The sequence below is a fragment of the Thamnophis sirtalis genome, unplaced genomic scaffold (genome assembly GCF_051295495.1).
Source record: "Thamnophis sirtalis isolate CommonGarterSnake01/CBP01778 unplaced genomic scaffold, rThaSir2_p1.2 scaffold_2, whole genome shotgun sequence".
In the NCBI taxonomy this organism is placed as follows: Eukaryota; Metazoa; Chordata; class Lepidosauria; order Squamata; family Natricidae; genus Thamnophis; species Thamnophis sirtalis.
In genome coordinates this window covers 125,949,587-125,974,680 of record NW_028261382.1, presented here as the reverse complement: position 1 = coordinate 125,974,680, position 25,094 = coordinate 125,949,587, and the positions used below count along the sequence as shown (strand labels likewise).

Genomic DNA, 25,094 nt, shown 5'->3' with positions numbered 1-25,094 from the left:
TCCAGCCCCTTAAAATCCATTGACTCTTATCTAGAGCCAATTACTTTGATCATTAGTACATCAGATTCTTGTTAATAGATAGAATGAAATAAACTCTTAATGCTTTTGAATTCTGTCCTGGCTCCTGATTTTCTGCACCTGACAATGAGTCTAAGGAAGAGATTATTGCTCAAGGACTTACAAGATAATCATGACTTATGTAGAATAAGCACTGGCTATTACCTGGATGGAAGAACAGCAGAAAACACAATAGTCTAGAAGTTAAAAATTGGAAACTGCTTCTATTTTGGTGTTAAAACTATATTTGTACGTCCATGAATTCACCCAGTTGGAACTCTCAACTCAAAGAAAATGGTCATTTTAAAATAATAGAGATATAACCAGGTATGAATTTGTTGATATTCTTTTCCAATGGACCGACACGTTTGCTTTTTAGGTTTTAGAGATTCAAATAAAGATTTCTATTATCTGGATATAATATTTTAGGCCAAAGATTAACTTTCAGTATTCCTTTTTCTACTACCCACTGTAGCCAGTCAAATGCTTCTGAGCATCAAACAATCAACATGTCACTCAACATGATATCAATGTGATATCAACATGTTTCCATTACATATGACATTATCAGTTTTATCTCTAGCAATGTTTCTATCCTCTTTATCAAAACTATCCAAGCTTATTATGACAACTGACCATATTGTGGAGCATAAGGAAATACTTCTTTTCCCTCTAGGGAATCTCCTGCCAACTAAATTAGATTGCAATATAAAATTGTTACAATCATGGGTTTCCATTCTTTCTCTCTATAATTTTTCTTAAGGTAATCATTCTAATTATCCAAGGTCATATTTGCATGCTACAGTGGCATTGCTCTATTGGATGCTATTGAGAAGTGGAATTGCTGAATGGCCCAGTTGTAGCATACGTGGTGGAAGTCAAAGGCTGTGTCTTTAATAATGGATGGTAAGTTGCCTGATCATTTTAGGAGCTTACATGAGTGATGATCATGGGGTGTGGCTTTGTAGAGTTCTCCTGGAGCAACACTTCTGGAGGAGATTTCCAGAGGTTTTCCAAAACAGTGATCTTCACGTCAGCCTCATCAGAAAAACTATTTACGTGCTTGCCTGCCATATCTTTTGCTCTCACCACAAGGAGAAAGTCATTCCTTTTTGCTGGGTCCAAGCTGGTTTTTCCTGAAAATGTAACAGAGAATAAAACTTGAAAATATGCACTCATTCTTTCTCCTACATTCTGAAACAATTACAACTCCCTTTCTTTAGCAATAACCCCATCACTTATTTTCTCATAAAGCTTGATAGTTACCATAATATTTATGTTTCTGAGTAATGGCAGGTTCTGCTGTAACCCTGCTTCCCAAACACAGATATGTGAAAGTCCGTTTTACAAGTGATTGGTTTTCTTTCTTTTCATCTCTTGTGCTAAAGTCTATCGAGGATCCCAAATACCAACTAGCTACAGAAGACATTTTAGCATATAACAGCACAGGAATCTATTTCTGCTTCATTTATCTGCGGATTTCAATGATGTATCATTGTGGAGGTTTTTTTTGGTAGGGTGGATCTTTAGTTTCTCTTCAGTTTGCATAAATATTTTGCATTTGTGAGAATGTTGGTGCTTGTGCTAAGTTTCCAGTGTTGCCAGTTATCGTTTCCTCAGAAGTTACATCACATTTTCCCAGCAATACTTCTGAACCAGATGTTATGCAATGATTTCTTTATGTATCTTTCACATATATACACCAAACCCTATGTAGCTAGTAAAACATTGGGACCCTTTTCTACATTTGGGAGGGCGGATTTAAGCCTTCTAGGGTTGGTTTTACTAGGAATTTACTTGGGGATTTGGAGTCCATTTAGAAATGGTAGGTTTCCCAAATGTCAGAAAATTAGATTAAGAGATGTGAAAGACTACTGACTTTGGCATAGCCATATGTTGCCAATGAAATCTAGGTTAAACTGTACAAGACTTAATTATTTTCATCTTATATTTTGTTGATTTTTAATTAATAACAAAAAAGAGAAAATAGCAAAACACAAAAGTTAATAGTGTCAAAGAAATGAAAACAATACACAAAAAGCACTCTAATGAAAATGTGCAAGAAATCCAATAAGGGAAAAAACATAATATATACCATTATAATACAAAGTAACAATTCTATATATACTCGTCTAATGCAAATATGATTCAAATATGTATATATTTCTAATACATGTGTATGACAATCTTTTTATGGCCTGTCATATTAGAGTCGGGAACGACTAGCACATATGTGCGAGGGGAACCTTTACCTTTACTATTATGTATAAATGAGTGCCGTATTTCATTATACATTCGTAGCATCACTATGAAAAAAAGTTACCTACCAGCAGCAGTTGTAGAAATTGCTCCTGTAACATTGTCAATCTGAAAATACATGTCAGTGCCAGGCAATCTGGGAAACTGATGAAGGATACTATAGCTGAGCTGTGCATGTAAGGTGCTGGGATCATCGCGATCAAAAGCAGTAACATACATGAAAGGCTTCCCTGTATGGTGGGGTTTTTTTTAAAAAAAAAAAACACAGTTTGGAAATGGAAAGTCTCACTCTGCACCAAAGAAGCATCACCGAGTTTCAACATATACATGCCAATCTCTTTAAATGGAACATCCTAAGCATAATTTATTTAGTTAGAAACCTCAAGAAAAACCGTCCAGGTCAATATTGGCTTTAGATATTTTAGCATTTTAAAGGGAGGGGGATTATCTTTTTCACATGGTTTTGATTTGTGAGACCCTGGGAACATTCCTTTCTTTTAATAACTTTTCACTGGCTCTCTTATTTTATATCCTTCACATGTCAACTGTTCCATCTTTTAGCCATTTTTCCCATCTGGTTCCTCGGCCTCATATTTCAAGAAACCCCAAAGTGGACTTTAAGAAAAGTGACTTAGGATAGTTTGAATTAAGGCTACTTGAGAGGAAATTGGAATAGTACTATACTCTGCTTTTCAGTCAAAGTTGCAAAGGTACAGTATCTTTGGGGTTTCACCTAGATCCCTGAAATAGTTATGTAAACTTAGGGGGAAAAAACATGGCATTTAATTTTACTTGGTGCTTCCTCTTTAAAGGTGTGCCCAATAAAGAAGCATCTAGATGCTTCCTTGTGCTGTTGTTGGCCACTGTGAGAACAGAGTGCTAGATGGTTCAGAGGCCAAGAATCTGATGCAGTAGGCATTGCTTAAAATGGGCAAGACATAATGCACTCCTATTTATGCCTAGGAAGGAAAGAAGAGGGAGGGGGAGAGATTGAGAGGGGGACAGTAGAGGTGATATTCAGCAGGTTCTGACCAGTTCTGGAGAAACCGGCAGTGGAAATTTTGAGTAGTTCAGAGAACCGGTAAATACCATCTCTGACTGGCCCCGCCCCGCATCTATTCTCTGCCTCCCGAGTCCCAACTGATCAGGAGGGAATGGGGATTTTGCAGTAACCTTCCCCTGGAGTGGGGAGGGAATGGAGATTTTACAGTATCCTTCCCCTGCCACGCCCACCAAGCCACACCCACAGAACCGGTAGTAAAAAATGTTGAATCTCACCACTGAACTTAGCCTGTTTGTCATAGTCTCCCATGATTGCTTGGCAATAGAATAGAGAGAAAGTAGTCCCAAAGGTGCTTTTTCAAGAGGCAACTAGATTTTCTGGGGTTTTTTCTTTTTGTTTGAAGATGTTTCACTTCACATTCAAGAAGCTTCTTCAATTCTGACTGGATGGTGGGGAATGGACCATCCAGTCAGAGCTAAAGAAGCTTCTTGGATAAGAAGCGAAATGTCTTCAAAGAAAAAGAAAAAACGAGAAAAGTCCAATTGCCTCTTGAGAAAGCACCTTTGGGGCAACCTTGATGACTGAGAATCTCCATAGAAAGAGGGAAAATAGCTTTTTATATTATATTCAGTTTCATGTTTAGTATTTAAAATTTCTGGGAACCTCAAATATGTCAAAATAAATATGGAAACAAATACCTGGTCTGGAGTTTTCTCTAACTTCACCAAAGTATTCTGTTTTACTGAATTTAGGTGGGTTGTCATTGATATCCACAACATTTATGATGATAGAATAGGGGCCTTGCACCCTTTTGCTATTTTGATCTAGACCTTCCAACTAAATTGGGAGAGAGATGAAGAAAAACAATATTAAAACAAAGCATTTTCCATAACACAATACATTGTCTCCTTCCTTTTGAACTGGCTGAGTTAAAGAGAATAAAGGAGTTGTAATAACATGTACCTGTCCATAGTTCAGGGAAGGTATAACAGGAAACCCCAGATAGGGCGCAATAGGTTGCTAAATAGAGTATGTTTCTTTCTAAATGTACTTGGTGAGCAATGTCATTGAGCCACAGTGGCGCAGTGGTTAGAGAGCAGTACTGCAGGGCTGCTTCTGCTGCCTGCTAGCTGCCTGCAATTTGGCAGTTCAAATCCCACCAGGCTCAAGGTTGACTCAAGGTAGGATGGAAGGTAGGTAGGTAAAATGAGGACCCAGATTGTTGGGGACAATATGCTGATTCTGTAAACGACTTAGAGAGGGGCTGTAAAGCACTGTGAACCATTGTTGTTGTTGTTGTTAGTTGTGAAGTCGTGTCCAACCCATCACGACCCCATGGACAATGTTCCTCCAGGCCTTCCTGTCCTCCACCATCTGTGGAGTCCATTTAAGCCTACGCCTACTGCTTCGGTGGCTCCATCCAGCTACCTCATTCTCTGTCGTCCCATTCTTCTTTTGCCCTCAATCTTCCCCAGCATTAGGCTCTTATCCAGTGAGTCATCGTGAGAAAAACCCATGGAACGCGAAGCAGTATATAAGTCTAAGTGATATTGCTATCATAGCAACTTCTGCTTTTTACTTACTTTTGTTCAAACAACTGTATTTCCTTCTTGCTCAATCAACTAAAATGTAAAGGCATACTGAGTAAATTGTTTGGGGTTCTTTCAGTTTTATAGGAGGGCCCTCCTTTGTCCAGATCTGAATAAAAGTGTGACTCAGAGAGAATTGAATTCTGACTTTTTGTTTGTGCTGGGCCACATCTATACTCCTGCTTAACAAACTAAGGCTAGGTTTAACGTAATTTGGAAGTCCCTATAATACTAAACTATGTTGCTTTAACCTACACTCTCACCTACAGTTACCTGAATTATCATTTATTTGGATGAAATCCACACTTTTTATTTGGCCCATCAGAGATATCGACTAGGTCTGATTTATTTTGGCCATGTCATGCATGCAAAGAGAAGGAGAAGTCAATGATGGTAGGAATGAAAGATTAAGATTTAGACTTAGAATAACTTTATTTTCACTTTGAGTGTACACTAATCAGCATACATAAAAATGGAATTCCATTACATATAGTTCTCAAAGGGTCTCCACCTCTAATATACACTACATGAGCAAGAAGAAAGGGCAAGCAAAGAATATGCTGGCTTGATAACATCAAAACTGATACAAAGATGAATATCCAACAACTGAAAGAAGCTGTGCTTGACAGGGTAACACGAAGAGCACTTGCCTATAAAGTCACTAAGGGTTAGATATGACCGAATGGTTAAAATGATCGTGGCACGACAAAACCGCGCTGGTCAAAATCGTGGCGATAAAATCGCGGCGCTAAAGCCGCGACGTCATCGCCACGCATCATCACCGCCGCAACAACAGCGCAGCAACAGAAGGACGCTTTAAAATGGCGCCGCGGCAGAAAGCCGACTTCATTTAAGGTAAGTGTTAGGATTAGGTTTAGGGGTTTGTTTTAGGGTTAGGTTTAGGTTTAGGGTTAGGTTTAGGGTTAGGTTTAGCGTTAGCATTAGGGTTAGGTTTAGGGTTAGGTTTAGCGTTAGGTTTAGGTTTAGGTTTAGGTTTAGGGTTAGGTTTAGGGTTAGGGTTAGGGTTAGGTTTAGGGTACTAAGTGCTTGGGAATGCGCAATTTTGCCCTCCGCGATTATGTCATCGCGGTAGGGTCGCGTTTTTCCTTAGCGCTTAGAACGGCACGAATTAGTCTTCGCGCTTATGTCTCCGCACAGAAGGGCTTCGCGGATTTGTGGTGGAACCTAAAATGATGACATGTGGACCATCACCATCACAAGCCATTCCTTACTTCCTGAGTACTACCAATAACATCATCCTCTTCCCACTCCCAGCCCATTACAAATGCACAACATGCCCATATTTTTCAAGTTTCAATTCAACATTGCAGTTTTTTGACCTAGAAAACTACTGATAGACTAGTTAATCCAAGCTTACATTCCCTGCACAAATGGGAAGAGGAAGAAGAAGTAGAATGGCCAATCAGGTTTTGCAAGACCTATAGATTTGGAGCGAGTATCAGTCTGGCCCCATGATTAATTCATTATAATGCAGATTGAAATTTCTGAACTGAGTTTAAGAAACAGGTGGGGACAACACAGGAGACAAAAGCAAAATGGCTAATCTCTCACTTGTTAACATAACTAATGTTACAATTCATTTTCAAAATTTCTCACCTGCTTATTCCTAGTCTTGTCTGCTTCTCTCTGGTCAAGGCTAAAACTAAGGTAATCAACAGGCTAAGAAAGCGGAATTTGTGAAATGGGTAATGGGCCTCCATTGAGCAACCTGGCAGTCCTCTCCCATTGTTATAAATAGCTTTTGTTTTCAATATCAGTGTTTCTGAGCTTCAACCACTTTAAGATATGTGGACGTCAACTCCCAGCATGGCTGGGAAATTTTGATGAAGTCCGTGCAACTTGAAGCTGAGAAATACTGTTTCATAGGAAAATGAAATAGCCACTGAAAGGGTTGATTTGAGAAAGGGTGAGCTCTTTTTTTGGAGAAGAAGGGACCCATGTGGGAAAGAGAGAAATAGGTCGTGATAAGTAGGGGAAGTAGATAAAAGGGGGATTAGAAGGATGGTAGAGAGCATTCAATTTATTTTATTTTTGCGAGCGTAGTTGATGTTATTTGCCTCTCAACCATTATCAAGTCTGTTGACAATAAATTGGACAGAGTACCCCAAACCACTATGTGGTTCAAGCGTTCCAGAATATGCTACTGAATATGCTACTTTCAATGATAAACCATTAAATTAAGTGATATTTAGTAGTTCTTTCTCTATAAATAGAGGTAACAATAATAGCATTTAACATACCTATTTTATTGGGGGGTGGGCACCCCAAATCAAAATACCCCAAGGATGACCAAAGTTTGCAGTCTTATCTTTTACAATATAATTATTATATTGTTATGTGCGCTGCCTGAAAGCCTCAAAAAGCTTATTGAATTGTCAACTTCCTACACTAATACCCACTCCTATTATGAACGTGATGGTTCTGAAAGGGGTAATATTACTTTGCATTTTTATATGGTTTATGATCTTTGATAAATTTAGGTTTTGAGATGTTAAATTGTTATACATGAATGGTGACTTTTAGTTTAATTGTATTTCTCTTTCCAATTGCGGCATGTTGTGCTGTTTTTGTTTAATACGTTGGTCATCATGTCCTGTATTACCAGATTAAAAACAGAATAAATAATCCATCCATCCATTCTTCCATAGAAACATAAGCATTGGACTAGAAGAAAGTTACCAGTTTTGTTTTGCTTTTAATTATTATTGTTTTCATCTTAGAAGCCTTCACTCAATCTTTTGGCGGGAAATAACAGAACACTTAACATCACTTTTGGTTTACCTGTAATCTATATTGTGTTTTGTGTTCCCAGTCTAGAACTCCGCTAACAGTCAGGACTCCACCTTTGACATCTATGATGTCATCTGTTTCACCGTTCAGTTTCACGCTGTAGGTAGGGGGTTGAAATGTAAACTGGTATGAAGAAAAAGAAGAAATTCAGAATTCCATTTTTTCTTATGTGAATCAAATTCCCCCTCTTTCTTTTTTTTTGTTCTCCTCATTTTGTTTTAAAATGGCAGCATGATTTATTTCCTCTTCATACACCTTCAATCATTTTTTTTTCAGATTTGTTCCAAAGAAAGAGAAGAGTCAGTGGACATTACCATGTATAAATACTGTGGTCCCCCTTTACCCTCTTCAACATCAAAAACTTTGTTCTCCAAAGGTCCAGTGATAGGCGACTGCACGTTACCTTCAAGAAGGTAAGCAACCTGCAAGGACAAGAAATGACAGAATTTACTCATATTTTCCATATTAATTGATTACAAGGAGGTACGACATCATTGCCAAAGCAGTTTCATTCTTTGAAATTATAATAGAGGGAATAGCAGTACTTTCTTAACAATGGGGAATAAATTTTCATTCCAAACAATTAGATAGCAGACAAGAGTCTTTAGCATTTTACATTTATACTGAACACAATAAATCCCGGCAGAAGTTTCTAAAAATCAAAATAATCAAGAAAGTCTAAAATATTTCCAGTTAAATTCCTAAAGTTGAGGAGGTAAAATCAAATTCACAACATAAGTTTGACTTTAAATTTGAAGCATTAATAATGAAATTGCAAAAATATAGTTTGATAATGTTTGAGTACATTATCTGCAAATAGATCATCTGTGTTTAAATTATTGAGGGTTGTATAAGGGGGTTTCTTTAGCCCCAAATGAGTTTATTCATATACATATACATACACACACACACACACACACACATATGCACATACTATTGTTTCAACATTATATTGCATTATTTCAACAACAGTAATAAATCTTGATTCCTGTGAGGTCTAATTAAGAATGGAAACATTAAAAAAAACCCACTGACATTGCCTAACTCTACTTTTGTTGCTTAAATCTTAATCTATATTTTATTCTGGATATATTGCTATCAGCTTCTCACAAAATAATTTTGTTTATTATGAATAAGCAGAGCTATTATGCAGACACTTCCCCTTGAATAATACAGTTCTACAGATCTTTTTTTTTCTCACAAAATCATTCATCTTCCTGAATTGAAAGGCCATACCCAAGCTTTAGAATCTCCAGTGGTGGGATATAGTCGGTTTGCACCAGTTCAGATGAACCGGTAGTTGGAAGGACCCCCTGGCCCCATCCACTCCGCCCTGCCCTCCCAGGAGTCTCCACATGGCCCATTTTTCCAGGTAAGTGCAGGGGCTGTGCGGAGGGTCTGGGAGAGCAAAAATTGGGTCTTCCGGAAGTCCGACACCAGGCCTGTGTTCAGCTTCCGGAGGGCCTCTGGAACCTGGGGAGGCCTTTTTCCCACTCGTGGAGACTTGGGGAAGACTCTGTAGGGTGAAAAACGGTCCACCAGAAGTCCGGAAGCAGAATGCCTCAGGAGCCTGGGGAGGTCATTTTCGCCTTCCCAGAGGCTCGGGGAAATCCTCCAGAGCCTGAGGAAGGTGAAAATGCCCACCACCACCATGATGCAGGAAGCTGAGTAGGCCAAACCCACCATGGCCATGCTCACCCAGCAACCGCGCAGAGAACCGGTTGCTAACATTTTAGAATCCCACCACTGATCATCTCCTGTTTGAATTATTGCAATGTGCTATACATGGAGCTTCCCTTGGAGACCATCTGGAAGCTGTACCTGATCCAGAATTTAGTGCAGAATCCACATGCAGTTTTATGTACCGCATGATTCAGTCAAGTAACACCACTGCTGAATGAATTGCACTGGTTTTCACTTGCTTTCCAGGTATAAATCAATGTGCTGGTTATCACTCTGAAGCGCTAATGGGAAAGGGCCAGGTTACCTGCAGGATTGCCTCTTCCTGAAGGCCTCTACTCTTCTAACTAGGTTAGATAGGGTACATACTCTCCAGATTGCCTCCCTATTGTGTTTTGATGGGATCCTGGGGGCATGCCTTCTCAGAGACAGACCTCTGGAACAGCCTCCCACTAAAGGCCAGAAGATTCCTAGCCTGTTAGCTACAGACAGCTATGAAGACCTAACTTTTTCTTCTAGCCTTGGGCTGGGATGGTTTAGCTGTGAAAATGTTTGGTATGTTTTAATTGCATTTATATGGATTTATGTAAGTTACCTAGATAAAAATGGCCCATAAAACAGCTGAAAAATGTCCCAAAAAACAGCTGGGGGCAGGGCCAGCTGTTTTTATTATTTTTTTATTATTTTTATTTTATTTTAATTGAACAAAAAGAAAAAAAAAGAACCACCCTCCATTACATCTTGTAGAAAGCGTGTCAATTGGTTACAGATAACTTTCGTGCATTTCTTCCACAGTCATTACTTATAGTTCATATTAGATTATACACGTTAAGTAAAAAATCTTTGTATATCTTACTATCAACGTACCACAATTCTCATTTGACTACAATTATTTGAACATGCTTTTACCTCAAATCATTCATACTTAAAGACACAACCACATAATGGCATTCATTAGCTATTTCAAAAAATCCTCCAATAACATTACACCTTTATAGCATCTTTTAAGCAACAATATATACATCCTATGGTATTGGCAAAAGTAACTTGGATATAAATTTTAATCAGTGAGTTGGAAAAAAAGTGGGAGAGAGGTTTAGAAACTTTATTAATTGACCCAGCTCTGCTTTTGAGGCGAATAACCGGGAGACGGGGCTGGGTGTGATGAGTGATGTTAAGTTGGCCACACCCACCACAGTCACATGACCATCCAGCCTCACCTGCCCAGCCAGAGAACCAGTTGTTAAATTATTTAAATCCCACCACTGTTATACCTACACTCTAACATATAAATACTAATCACTGTCCATCTTGAATATATAGCAGAAATAGGAAGTTTGAGAGTTCACAAGCTTAATACCGTATAGAAACAAAATATGGCTGAATCTGGATGTTCTGCTTCGGATACCATGAAGCCTCCTCCACGAAGGTAACAAGGAAAACAGGTCATGAAGGGGATGTGTAGCATCCCAGACAATCCGGAAGATCTTACTCAAGCATCTCTTATATGCTATGTCCTGGATGGACGGAAGTGGAGTGCCAATAATCCTTTCTGCCATCCGCACTGCTCTGTGTCTGTACCACCTTCCTGTCTGAAGCAATAATGGTTCCAAAACAGACAGTAATGCAATATGACAGGGTGTTGTTGATCGTCCCTCTATAGCCGTGATGGTGAACCTATGGCGTGTGCCACAGGTGGCATGTGGAGCCATTTCTGAAGGCACATGAGGCGTTGCCCTATCAGCTCCAGCGCACATGCGGCTGCTGACCAGCTGATTTTCAGCCTTGACTTTTCACCATTTTTTGCCCTCCGGAAGCTTCCCTGAAGCCTCTGGAGGGTAAAAAGAGCCAAGGTGGCGCAGTGGTTAAATGCAGCACTGCAAGCTACTGCTAGATCAGCAGTTCAGCGGTTCAAATCCCACCGGCTCAGGGTTGACTCAGCCTTCCATCCTTCCGAGGTGGGTAAAATGAGGACCCAGATTGTTGGGGGCAATATGCTGACTCTCTGTAAACCGCTTAGAGAGGGCTGAAAGCCCTATGAAGCGGTATATAAGTCTACTGCTATTGCTATTGCTAAAAAGCGCCCAACACGCAAACCAGGAGTTCGGCAATGGACTTCCGGTTTGCATGTTGGGCTATTTTTTGCCCTCCAGAGTAAAGCCTCCAGAGGGCGAAAAGCCGCCCAATGCGCAAACCGGAAGTTCAGGAACAGATTTTAGGTTTGCATGTTGGGCTGTTTTTCGCTCTCCGGAGGCTCCTAGAAAGCATCTGGAGCCTGGGGAGGGCAAAAAATGGACCTACCGAGCCCACTGGAAGTTGGAAAATGGGCCATTTCTGGCCTCGGGAGGGCCTCGGTGGGGGCAGGGAGGCCATTTCCCCCTCTCCAGGCTCCAAGAAAGCCATGCATGCATACGTGGGGCAGCAGGGGGATGTCATGTGCATATATTCAGGGGGCATGGCACATAGGGCACAAAATTATGGGGGTGGGCACGCAAGCATGCATGATCGCACGCGTGCTCGTGTTTTTGGCACCTGAGGCGAAAAAGGTTTGCCATCACTGCTCTATAGAAAGTGGTAAGGACAGAGGGAGGACGCTGTACTTTTCTAATGCGACACCGAAAATGCAGGGACTGTTGCGCATGCTTTCCCAGTGTCTTGCTGTTGAGTGACCAAGCCAGTCTACTCATTAGCTGCACACCCAGAAATTTGATATTGCTAACTACCTCCACGGGTGAATCATTTATACACAGAGGAATGTGGCTGTGCCTGCCTTTTCTGAAATTGACAATGATCTCTTTAGTTTTCCCAATTTTTAAAACTATTATTATTATACCAGATTACCAAACCTTCTACCTCCTTGAAGTAAGCACCCTCATTGTCACCCAGCGTCATTGTATGAGATTAGTGGCCATAGAAGCCCTATAAATATGTAAGTACATGATCTTGATCTACCGTTTTTATTGCCCTATAGTATTTTGGGTTTGAATCTGATTAAAATTCCAGATTCATGCATAATTTAGAGCTTATTCTTACCTAAACCTACCTACAACACAGATATATACTGCCAGCACCCTTTTTTCCTCTTTTAGGCCATGCTCCCATGAGCAATGGCCTTCAATTTGTCCCCAGTCCATGACTAAGACAGATTTTAGCTGTACTAATGTCTTTAATGCTTAGCTATACTAATGTAAACAATACTTCCTTCTTTACCATGGCACCTTTCGTCCACACATTTCTTTCTTCTTCTACAGCTTCTTTCTCCAGTGTGGAAGACATAAGAAAAAGCTGCCCTTTGAACAGGGAGTACTATACTGCATACCATTCTGAGAACCACACCTAGAAAGGGACATTGGAAATGCTGGAACAAGAGTTCTACTACCTGGATGACAAATGATTAAAGGATTCGGATATGAGATTGTAACTACTGATATCTACAATATTGTCCCACACAAGAAGGGAGAGGCATCTTCTATGCTACAACTGAGAGTAGAACAAAGAGCAAACGGTTGAAATTCAGGAGATTCAGACTAACTTTTAGGAAGAATGTCTTGGTTAAGAGCTGTGAGCAGTGGGAGGGCCTGACAAGAATAGTAGTGGAATGTCTGTCTATAGACATTTTCAAGTAGAAGCAGAGAGCCTCTTATTGAGATGGTTTAGTGCAGTGGTCTCCAACCCTTCTGGCTATGTGGACCAACAGTGGCAGTGGTGTGTGGTGCTGCCAGAGGGGAGGGGATGGTTTCCCATATGCAACCTGTGCATGCACAAAAAGAACTTTAGGCATTCACCTGCTACTTGCACAGCCTAGTTTCTGACTGGTTGTGGTCCCGGGAGTTGGGGATCCTTAATTTAGTGAATCCCTGTACAGAGCTTGCAGTTAAACTCAATGGCCCTATTGTCCTGCCAATCCATATTTTCTGTGATTCCATGATTCAGAAGGCTTCCACATTATAGACTCTGAAAGTGCTAAACACCTACAGGACATCTATTAGTATGGAAGAAATGAGACAATGGTCTGTATTTTTTTCTTCCCTCAAAACTTCCCAGTTTTGAAGGTATTCCATTCCTCTGAATCTAATGAAAAGAAAAACCTATTTCTCATCTTCTGATAAATAAAATCTGAGTCCAAAGGAGGAATGGGATACAGAAAGCATCTAAAGTTCTTGTATTCTTGGTTTCAGTTTCTCATCTAGATTATCTCAAAGAGCTGACATCTCCTTTGCTTCTACACTTCAATTCCCATGTTTTCAATGTTCAGGTTACATTTCAGTGTACCTTGAAATGCTTATCTAATTCTGCTTTGGAAGCAAACTATTGTTTGATTCCACAAACAAACGATCTCAGCCAGTGGTGGGATTCCACTTTTTTTACTACTGGTTCTGTGGGCATGGCTTGGTGGGCGTGGCAGTACAGGAAAAATACTGTACTATTTCCATTCCCTTCCTACACCAGGGGAAGGTTACTGCAAAATTCCCATTCCCTCCCGATCAGCTGGGACTCGGGAGGCAGAGAATAGATGGGGGTGGGGCTAGTCAGAGGTGGTATTTACCAGTTCTCCGAACTAATCAAAATTTCCGCTACCGGCTCCCCAAAACTGGTCAGAACTTGCTGAATACCACCTCTGATCTTAGCGCTGGAGTGAGGAAAACAGGATGTGTTTCCAAGATAAATCCCCAATAGCTAATCCTACATTTAACCAGTCTAATTTCTCTTCTTTAATAAATCTAATTTGTATGCTCTAGTTTTTCAATTTGTTTCAGGTTATAGAACCAATTACAAAAAATTGTAATCTAATTTTAGAGACAGAAGACAGTCAATAAAACATCTGTTCATTTTAAGTTATCTGTGCATATATATATATATATATATATATATATATATATATATATATATATATATATATATATATATATATATTACATTACATATTACAGTTATTTGAATTTCACAAAAATAGTTCTCTTTCTTGTTGTCCCAGAAAGATCTTCCACTTAAGAAAAGTATGAAAAGTAAGATACTTATTGCAAGATTAATGTTTCCAATATACATAAATTGAAATTTGCATTTCACAATTTCTTGGGAAATTAACATTTTCATTGAACAACCATATTCAACAACTGGGATGTAACACAACCCTGATTATTGAATAACTGCCTTTTCTTGATACCCATTGATATAATGTTTTCTGTCTTATGCCAGCTCATGTGCCTAGTTCACAAGCTAGTTGGTGCACTTCATTTCATTGTCAGCAAGTCCCTCTAATCCAGGCAGTGATTGTGAGCTATTGCAAAATAACAGAAAAGGCAGAGTTGGAAGGGATCTTGGAGGTCTTCTAGTCTAACGCCCTGCTCAAGCAAGAAATGCTATAACATTTCAGACCAAGTATTGTCCAATCTTTTCTTTAAAACTTCCAATTTTGGAGCGCTCACAATTTCTGGAGGATAGTCATTCTCCTGATTAATTGTTCTAGTTGTCAGGAAATTTCTCCTTAGTTCTTCTCTCCTTGATTAGTTTCCATCCATTGCTTTTTGTCTGCCTTCAGGTGTTTTGGAGAATAGGTAGAATCTCTCTTCTTTGTGGCAGCCCCTTAAATAGACTGCTATCATGTCATCCCTAGTCCTTCTTTTCATTGAACTAGACATACACAATTCCTGCAGCTGTTCTTTATATGTTTTAGGGTCCAGTCCCCTAATCATCTTTGTTGCTCTTTTCTGAACACTTTCTAGAGGCATTAAAAAGTGGTCCTAACATTTCATGTGATCTTCAGTCTATCCCTCTATTAATGCAGCCTAGGATTGTGTTGGCTTTTTAGGAAGCTGCAGCACACGGCTGGCTCATATTGTTAAATCATTGTCCAGTAGGACACCAAGATCTCTCCCACAGTTACTAATATTTTATAACTGTGCGTTTGTTTTTTCTTGACTAAATGTAGAATTTTACTTTTCTCAGCATTGAACTTTGTTTTGTTAGATAGGACCAATGTTCAAGTTGGTTGAGATCCTTCTGGATCTTGAGCTTATCTTCTGGAGTATTGGCTATGTCTGCCAGCTTGGTGTCATCTGCAAATTTGTTGGGTTTCTTTTCTACCCTTTTGTCTAAATTATTGCTGAAGATATTGTACTGGGTCTAAAATAGACCCAGTGGGTTACCCCACTTCCTATTTCCCTCCTTATAGATGCAGTTCCATTAAGAGCTACATATTGAGTGTGGTTGGTCAGCCAGTTACAAATCTATTCAATGGTGAGTCTATGTAACCCACATTTTTCTATCTCATCAAGTAATAGGTTGCAGTCTACTTTATCAAATGCCTAACTGAAGTCCCAGTAAATTATATCCACAACATTTCGCGAATCCACTAATTTTGCTACATAATCAAAGAATACAATAAGATTTATCTGGCATGAATTCTTTTTGACAACCCCATGTTGATTTCTGGGGATGACTTTGTTTGCTTCTAAGTGTTTGCAAATTCATTACTTGATTATCTTTTCCAGAATCTTCCAGGTATTGATGTCATACTGATAGGCCTGTAGTTTCCTGGATCCATTTCCTCCCTTTTTTTAAAAAGATGGAAACTTCATCAGCCCTTTTCCAGTCATCTGATAGTTCCCAGTGCTCCAGGATATGGTTCAGTGGTTCTGATATCGTGTCTGCCAGTTTTTTAAGAACCTTCAGGTATAATCCATCTGATCTTGGTGATTTGAATTCTAGATTGGATAGGTATTCTCTTACCATTCTCTTGCTTATTTTACTTGCATCCCTAATCTGCAATTTACAGTGCTTTATTTGATAGGTTGGACTGCGTTTTTTTCTTTTTATGTAAAGACAGAAGCACAAAATGAATTAAGCAGTTCTGTTTCTCCGTTTCCTGTCTACTCAGTGGTCATTGCCTCCTCCAGCCTTACTTACGTAGTTACTTAATTACTTACTTATTTTGTTTGTGTGTTTGTTTATTACAAGTTGATCAGTGGAAATGTAAAAACTAGCATTTAAAAATGTTATCTGATAAAACAGTGTTTCTTTTAAGCATGTGGAATTCACAAGTGCTCTGGCACTTTCCTCTTCTGATAAAGTGGTGGTATTTTTTTTCTAACCAATTCAAGAGGGCTGGGGAAAAAAATCTGGAATTTTCTAATCAAGGCTCCAAGAAATGTCCAGGCACGAGGATAAAGTGGGGTGGGGGGTGGGGGGAAGGAGCTGAAATCCAGAATGCTTAAATTTTCACTCAGGCTTCACACAAGAAATAAATAGTTAAAGGCTGTAGTATATGGGAAAAACTCTTTGTTGTACTTTATGGGGACATATAATTCATTTAGAAAGATCAAAGTCTTGAACGTATTGCAAAGATCAAAGATTAAATTATATATCAATGTGTCAACCCTTCCTAGTCTGTTGGAGTATTTTTATGTGAGCTATAAAATATGACTCATAATGTAACATAGGAATAATAAAGGGTGGTTCCTGCAGGTTTCTTCCTGTGTTCAAGTTATTATAAACTGGCTGCACAAGAGCTCTGCAAAGAAGAGTTTGAACATCTGCCGCTCTATTGATTCAAAGTACTTGAACTATAATACTAATTCATATATAGAATCTGATGTAATCTTGATCTATAAGATACAGGAAGTGTGCACAATCTTTATCATCTGGGGAGGGGACAGGTTGACTACGCTTTTATCAGGATTTGTAAATTGTATGCCATAAAACCTTAGGGCTCCTTGGGAAATTGCTATGGTCTTCCAAAACGTTAAAGGCAAAAAAAAATGTTCCCTTTTCTACAGTCAACTTTCTATTACTAGAGCTTTTTGCTTCCTGAATCAAGGCTCCAGGATTATTGTTTTTTAATGAACAGATTCTGTAGCCTGAAGTTGTTGAGAATCCTGCTCTGTGCAAATTAGGGAGTTCATATTTATCTATTGAGAAAAAGACAACGCCTGGAATAAAATTCTCATGCCATACCAAACTCCTAAAAGATGGAGATGGTGAAACAAGAAGAGATAGGATAGGTGCTGAATGAATACGGATTGAATTCAAGAGAGTCACCATTATGAAAAATGTTAAGAGGGGGAAGGAACAGTAAGCTTAAATAAATTGATCAAGTAGAAGGAGAAGACCAAAAAACTGTGAATGGATGGAATTTGCTATTCCTATATATATTTATTATATGATTTTATCCTCATTCATTCATGGTATTAGTAGAACACCTTTTGTTCTACAAATATCTCACCTTTGGGGGGGGCGTAGGGCAACGCAGGAAGCAATATACAGGTGTATGGAAACAAAAATGATTTGCAAAGATAGAAATGTACAATAAAGAAGGTGTTGAATGGTGTTGATAAGATATGTTAGATTTAGTTTTGTTTCCCTTTTTATATTTTGTTCCTAATTTCTTTGGCTTACTTCTGCTTATACCTGCATTTTGCACTTATGTATTGAATTGAATGATAAGTATATATAGATGCTTTAAGCAATACCATTGGTTTATGTGGAACCCCTACTCAAAGCATTGTACATATTACCCATCCTCCTTGCAGGTATAATAGATTTCTGTGAATACAGAAAACAGAAGCCTTTTTTTTTTGATAGTACAGTACATGTCCCTCATGCTATTCTATTTGGGGGTCAACAACTTTATGCAAAACCCAGAAATGGTGTAACAAATAGTAACCCATTTACTATTAAGAAGAATGAGATGATAAACGAAAAGAACCTGAAGCTAATTTATGCCAACAGTATACTTCTGTTCTTTTCTGTTCTTGCAACCATCCTTTCTCTTTCTCTAATTGTTTGTTTATATATATCTGCAAACATCAAGAATCTTCAAAACTGTTCCTGATATTTTCTACTTGGTATGCAGAAAATATTATTTTGGCTTCCTTCAAATTTCCACCACAGTAACATGTACATAATGATACCTAAGTACACTTGGGGACAGAGCATTTTGTTGCTTTCAAAGGGCTGGGAGTCTTAGAAATAAGAATCAGGACTCCTAACAAGTAGAGAAGGAACAGAACTCATTCTGCTTTCTTAGACAGGCCAACCTGTCCAATTTAACTCTCTGTGCTTTACCCAGGCACTCTGAAAGCTTGACCTATTGCAACAATCATTAAATCTTCAAGAAGTTAAACATGTCAGGCAAAATTTCCGTCCCTGATGACTTCTACTAAACCTAACAGAATAAATGGAACCTAAATGTTTAGAAACATAATTCCTCTACCTATTCCTAAGAGAAAACTTTATTTGTTTGTTTATCTATCACATTAATAGAGCTACCCATCTTGCATAGTGACTCCGGTGGCATATATAGTAAACCCATCAAAGTACTTTAAAAACCAGCAACACAGGTTGCACAGGTACAGTATATGTAGTACCTTGCTCAATAGTAGTAACTGTGAGAGGGATCTTGGAGTCCTAGTGGACAACCATTTAAATATGAGCCAGTAGTGTGCAGCAGCTGCCAAAAAAGCCAACATAGTTCTAGGCTGCATAAACAGAGGGATAGAATCAAGATCACGTGAAGTGTTAGTACCACTTTATAATGCCTTGGTAAGGCCACACTTGGAATACTGCATTCAGTTTTGGTTGCCACGATGTAGAAAAGATGTGGAGACTCTAGAAAGAGTGCAGAGAACAGCAACAAAGATGATTAGGGGACTGGAGACTAAAACATCTGAAGAACGGTTGCAGGAACTGGGCAGGTCTAGTTTAATGAAAAGAAGAATTAAGGGAGACATGATAGCCGTGTTCCAATATCTCCAGGGTTGCCACAAAGAAGAGGGAGTCAAACTATTCTCCAAAGCACCTGAGGGCAGGACAAGAAGCAATGGGTGGAAACTAATCAAGGAGAAGCAACTTAGAACTGAGGAGAAATTTCCTGACAGTTAGAACAATGAATCAGTGGAACAACTTACTTCCAGAGGTTGTGAATGCGCCAACACTGGAAGTCTTTAAGAAGATGTTGGATAACCATTTGTCTGAAACAGTATAGGGTTTCCGGCCTAGGCAGGGGGTTGGACTAGAAGACCCAAGGTCACTTCCAACTCTTATTCTATTGTATTATAAACTAATTTAAATATAAAAAAGCAAAAAAACAAACAAGAAAAACATACAAAAGGGAATTGAATAATTACCATATCGCCATATAGTACATTTCACTCTACATCAGTGGTTCCCAAACTTGGCAACTTTAAGACTTGTGGACTTTAACTCCCAGAATTCTGGGAGTTGAAGTCCACAAGTCTTAAAGTTGCCAAGTTTGGGAACCACTGCTCTACATTGAGTTTCCAAGCTAGTTGACAGAATCAACTAAGGGCCTTCCCAAAGGACAAAATAGGTTTGGGGCCCAGCCTCATGATATTGATGTTCCACAGGTTGGCAGTCACAACCGGAAAGTTTTTCCTTCTAAGTCCCATCTAACAAAAACCCTTGGCTGACAGGACCCACAACATGCCTCTCCTGCTGGACCTGCTAGATGACATTACAGTCACACAGGGGCTGTTACAGGTGGAAACATTTCAAAAAGGATTAAATGGGTGTTTAACCTGTTCCAATGTCTAATGGTGTGACAACAGAGACTCCTCTCATGCCTGCCAAACTCCCTGTCTCACCAGACTTAAAACAAAATCCAGTGCTTTGAGTTTTCATTAGAAATTGGCATAGTGAAAAACCAAAGTGATAGGCCATAGGATGATTTTTATTTCCAAGATTGTATCTGGGCCCCAACATGAACTCCATAGATTTTCTTAAAATGTGGGGGGTCTAGAGCCCAACCATTTGTCTCAGCTACTACTTGTCCAGAAAAAAAGGAGAAAATGAAGTTGATGCTGAGAACTATCCCCCCCCCCAAGATGTCTTCTGATAAAAGGAATGTTTGATTAACTCCACCCTCCAAAGCTATTCCATGACAACCATTTTGCAAAAGTCCCCATAATATGTTCACAGATCTCCAAGGTTATTCATCAACCACCAAAGGTTTGGGGCCTCCTATTTGTATTCTTAAGATTCACAAGATCCATAAAGTGATACATTCCAAATTAGCAAACTATCATCCCCAACCCAGTTGCCCATTCATTAGAGTGACTTAATTACTCTGATTAGTAGGAGCCACTTGGGGTGGTTGTCTTGGAATGTTCCCAACTTCTAAAAAAGCAAAACATTTGCCCATCTCTGGCAAAGATATACATTTTGAATTAATACAATTTAAATAGAAATGTGCCTCTCAGCATAATGGACAGTCTGTGAGCAGATGACCTCTGTTTGCCCTGCCTGCTTTCCAGTTTTTGAAGGTCAATGATACATCTTCTGCTCTCCTTTCTTATGGTTCTTTATTTTAAAAGCAGACATGAACTGGGCAGTCCTTCAAATAAAGAGTTGGCTTCCATAAAAAAGGACAAACAGACGTAATGCTTCCACTGCCATAAGTGGTACTTGCAATTTAGACACAGTCTAAATCAGGGGTCTCCAACCGTGGCAACGTTAAGCATGGCAGTCTTAAAGTTGGCTGGGGAATTCTGGGAGTTGAAGTCTGTCAGGCTTAACGTTGCCACAGTTGGAAACCCCTGGTCTAAATGTTAAACATATCTATCTCCCACACCTGTTTTAAGAAAAGTGAAACCCGCATACATTAAATGAAAATCAGAGGTAAATGAAAACAATATTCAAAATTTGAATGCAGAATGTTTGATATTTAATATGCCTTTTAAGTTATTATTAAATTATTCAACTTGTATATGTTTCTATTTATACATTTTAACAAGGGAAATAGAATTTTACACATTAGAGAATGCACAGTAAATCCTAACAAGAGAAAGAGTTATGAGCTAGTGTGCATGGGTCAAAAAAGCAGAAAATATATTGCAGTTAATATACCCACACAAATAAAACCAAAGAAATGCTCAGAGACAGTATCACCTGTTGCGATTGGGGGGGGGGAATGAATAATGTGTTTGCCATAATTAGATTATGAATATTCTTTTAAAAAGCAAGAAATGTACTATTTTTCCTATCTCAATAATTGCCAATATAAAACAACTGTTTTCCAGTACATTCAAAATCAGGTCGGTTAAAGGGAAATGAAAGCTTTTTGCCACTTACCTGGTGAAGACTAAGGAGACACAGCAAATTAAGTCCATTTGGCTTAAACATCTTGATGAAGCTTCCTCTTTAGATTCCTATTAATAGTTGAAACAAATTTCTGAGCAGCGATACAAAACTGTGTAAAAAATCTGATTCCAGCAAGTATGTTATTCACGTCTGCTTTCAATTGTACCACCCTAGTTTCTTTGCTAGGCAGGAAACCTTTACAGGAATTTGTCTCTCTTTTCATTTGTTTTGATATTCAGCATGGGATTTTTATTTTGAAATATACACAGAAAGCAAAAAGGAAGTGAGCAGAAAGATACTTGAAAATACCACAAGATTATTACTAAAAGAGAAAAGGAAACCCTTTTGCTTTACACAACCCTAAGCAAACAACCTGGTTAGACCCAAAGTTTCCCTTTGTGTAACTGTCTTATACCTGAGAATTCTCCTTGTAACAAGAGACTTGAAGAGAATTTTGGACCCAAACAATAGTTTGTCCTTCCTCTAAAGACATAACATGAATACAAATTCTAATGGAAGGTAAGGGATGATTCTGTTTGAGACAAATAAGAAAAAAAGGGGGGAGAGGGCAGAAAGAGAGAAATATTTCTGGAAAAGGCAAAGTAATCCAAAATGGTGGAAAGGGAGGGGCTCCCACACACCGTATAATGGCGTTATCATAAATGTCTCTATAGCTGCTCACTGTTAATTTTATGAAATTGCCTTCCCAACATGGGGGGGGAGAAGATATTTACATTCAATCCGCCCCACCTTTATGCTTTATACTGGTCTTTTTCATTTATTGTCAAGTTTTCCAATCAATCTACCACTGTCCTACTAATAGCAATATGAAATTTAACTCATACATAAAAAAAGAAACATGATCTTAGATAAGTCAATGAAGAGCCCTTCATGATATTGGACCTGGGTACTTGAGAGACCGCCTGCTGCCAATTACCTCCACTAGACCGATTAGATCCCACAGATTAGGCCTCCTCCGAATTCCATCCGCCGGCCAGTGTCGACTGGCAACTACCCGGAGGAGAGCCTTCTCTGTGGCTGCTCCAACCCTCTGGAACGAACTCCCCGTGGAGATTCGAACCCTCACCACCCTCCAGGCCTTCCGCAAAGCCCTCAAAACCTGGCTGTTCCGACAGGCCTGGGGCTAAAGAGCTGTTGCCCCCGTCTCAAATGGTATGACTGTTGTGAGTTTTAAATTATATATTGTTATGTTTGTTTTTTAAATTTTTGTCTGTATCCCCCCTTCCCCGGTTTGAGTTGTGAGCCGCCCTGAGTCCCCCTTTGGGGAAAAGGGCGGCATACAAATACAATAAACTAAACTAAACTAAACTAAGAGTAAAACAAATATCTAGCAAAATGCACTTGACAACAAATGGCATATACACTAGAGAAGTGGCATATTTTACAAGTCAGGGTGATAGAACAATCCAACAGGTATCAGGTACTATGTGAAATCTATGAAAGTTGGTAAAAAGATTATGTCTTACCTTGGAGGATAAAAATTTCAAATTGCTTTAAAATAACACCTGCTTGACTTCATCTCTCAATTCTCCAGGTAGTTTCTCAGACTAACTGGAGGTTTTTATGTGTAATCAAACATTAACTTTCTTCAATGACAACCCCTGATCTTTAACATCAGGGTGTGGTTTACAACAGCAGCCATAGCAATAAAATACGAAAAAGCTAAGTACATTCTCCATGTAAACGTATGATATTTTCCTTTAAAAAAATTATAGACATTTTCATCAAAAAAAATTCAGAAGGTATTATTTTAATAGATTTGTTAAGTAACATAATTAACATAATAATGACCTCGGTTAATTTAGGCCATGCTCCTGATATATTTGACTACAAGGCAATACCTGGAGAATAGTTCTTTAAACCCAAAGGCACTGCTGGTAAAACAAATATGTAAGAGAGGTCCTAGGTGTTCTTTGATTTTTCTTATTTTCTTGCAGACATTTCATTACCCAAATTAGGTAACTTCATTAGTGCTAGTAAAGGAGTTTGTTCTCAGTTTATGTTCTAGTGACTTGCCCTGTCAGGGTTGGGGGGAGTAGTCTTAGACATTGTTTGGTTGAGCTGTTAGCTTGCTTGGCAGTTTCTTATTTGAGATATTGTTTACTTCTTGATTGTTGGTCTGATGTTAATCGTGGAGTTAATCTATGCTCATCTGGGTGCTGATTGCTGGTGGGGAGGTATTCTGGTCTTTTTGCTCCCTTTTTGGCTTGTTGGTTGCCTCTTTTGTCTAGTATGTAGACGTTGTTTGTGTCTATGTGTCTATTGATGGCACACCATCAGATAAATATATCCCTCACTTAAACCTGAACACATAAGGGCTATAAAAGACAATTCATAACATTAGAATGCAAAACTGCAGACAATTGTTTGTTACAATATCCTTCAATATTGCGTGCTAAATGTTAGAAATGAATGAAACTCAACACTTCCGGAAATGAGTAATCCTTTTCCAAACTTGGCAAATAGGCTGAAAATTGCCTGAGTGAATGAATAGAATAAGGTATATTTCAGTGGTGGGATTCAGCCAATTCGCACCTATTCGGGAGAACCGGTTGTTAACTTTCTAAGCAGTTCAGAGAACCAATTGTTGGAAGAAATCGCCTTTTGTTTTTTCCCACTTTACAGGGCTTATCCCATAAGGAAGGCAGGAAGGAAACATTCTGGTGTTGTTTCTGGCCTAATCTCAATTTCCCTGTTTACAGAAACTGCCTCTCTGGTTAACCCTAATTACATGGTAACAGCTAAGCTGTTAACCTGAGTCACATTGAGTTAGCCATGCCCAAATGGTCACATAACCACCGAGCCATGCCTACCCAGCTGGTCATTAGGGCAGAGAACCGGTTGTTAAATTATTTGAATCCCACCACTGGTATATTCCTATTCCCAGGATAGCAGTCAGCAAGTAGACCAAAAAGTGACCAGAAAGTCACTTTCTTTCCTGCTAAATAAAGTATTAGATACAATGAAATGCGAGATGATTTTTTTTAAAAAAAAGATTATTCAGAAGTGCTTTCTTCTGGGCAACAGCCTTTAATAAAGTTATTACATCACAGGTAGTTGTTGCTCAGCAAAGAATCTAAACAATTTTAATCAGAATTATTCCTTTCAAATATGGCTCATTTTATTTCATCCTGATGGAAGTGATTAAAAAACCAATTATTTGCTGCAATATTGCCACTGCATTTTCCAGTGGTATAGTGCTCCCGTTTCCCGTTTCCTTAAAGCTAACTTTACAAGTCTAAGTTATTTTATACCTTCCTGGTTATTACAGAATAATCTTGTAAAAAATTTCTCCTTAGTGCCAAACTCTAATTCTGGCAAAAGAAAGTAAATACAGAGGCAATATTTTTTTTTCTTGCTGTTTGCACTGCATCGTACAACATCTTGAATCTCCAAACACAAAGTCCTCTTTGTGGACTTCAGTTCAGCATTCATAGACACCTCTATAACTGTCTGGTTTGGCTCTGCAACCAAACAAGACAGACACAGATTTCAATAGATAATTAGAATTGCAGAAAAAAACAATTGCTACCAACCTGTCTTCGAATGAGGACCTATATACTGCACAAGTCAAAAAG

At 38.8% G+C, this 25,094-nt stretch overlaps 1 protein-coding gene across 1 annotated transcript in view; it reads right to left on the bottom strand.

Annotated features, from left to right (window-relative positions):
- Window positions 1-23,069, bottom strand: part of CDH17 (cadherin 17) — a 50,520-nt gene extending 27,451 nt beyond the window's left edge. Inside the window, exons 1-7 of the mRNA XM_087706858.1 lie at window positions 22,983-23,069; window positions 21,487-21,563; window positions 8,034-8,141; window positions 7,711-7,842; window positions 4,018-4,156; window positions 2,385-2,546; window positions 994-1,193 (exon numbers count right to left, since the gene is read on the bottom strand). Of these exons, the coding sequence (XP_087562984.1) occupies window positions 994-1,193; window positions 2,385-2,546; window positions 4,018-4,156; window positions 7,711-7,842; window positions 8,034-8,141; window positions 21,487-21,537 (792 nt within the window). The 5' untranslated portion in view covers window positions 21,538-21,563; window positions 22,983-23,069. The remainder of the gene's footprint in view (window positions 1-993; window positions 1,194-2,384; window positions 2,547-4,017; window positions 4,157-7,710; window positions 7,843-8,033; window positions 8,142-21,486; window positions 21,564-22,982) is intronic.
- Between the last annotated feature and the right edge of the window lie 2,025 nt (window positions 23,070-25,094).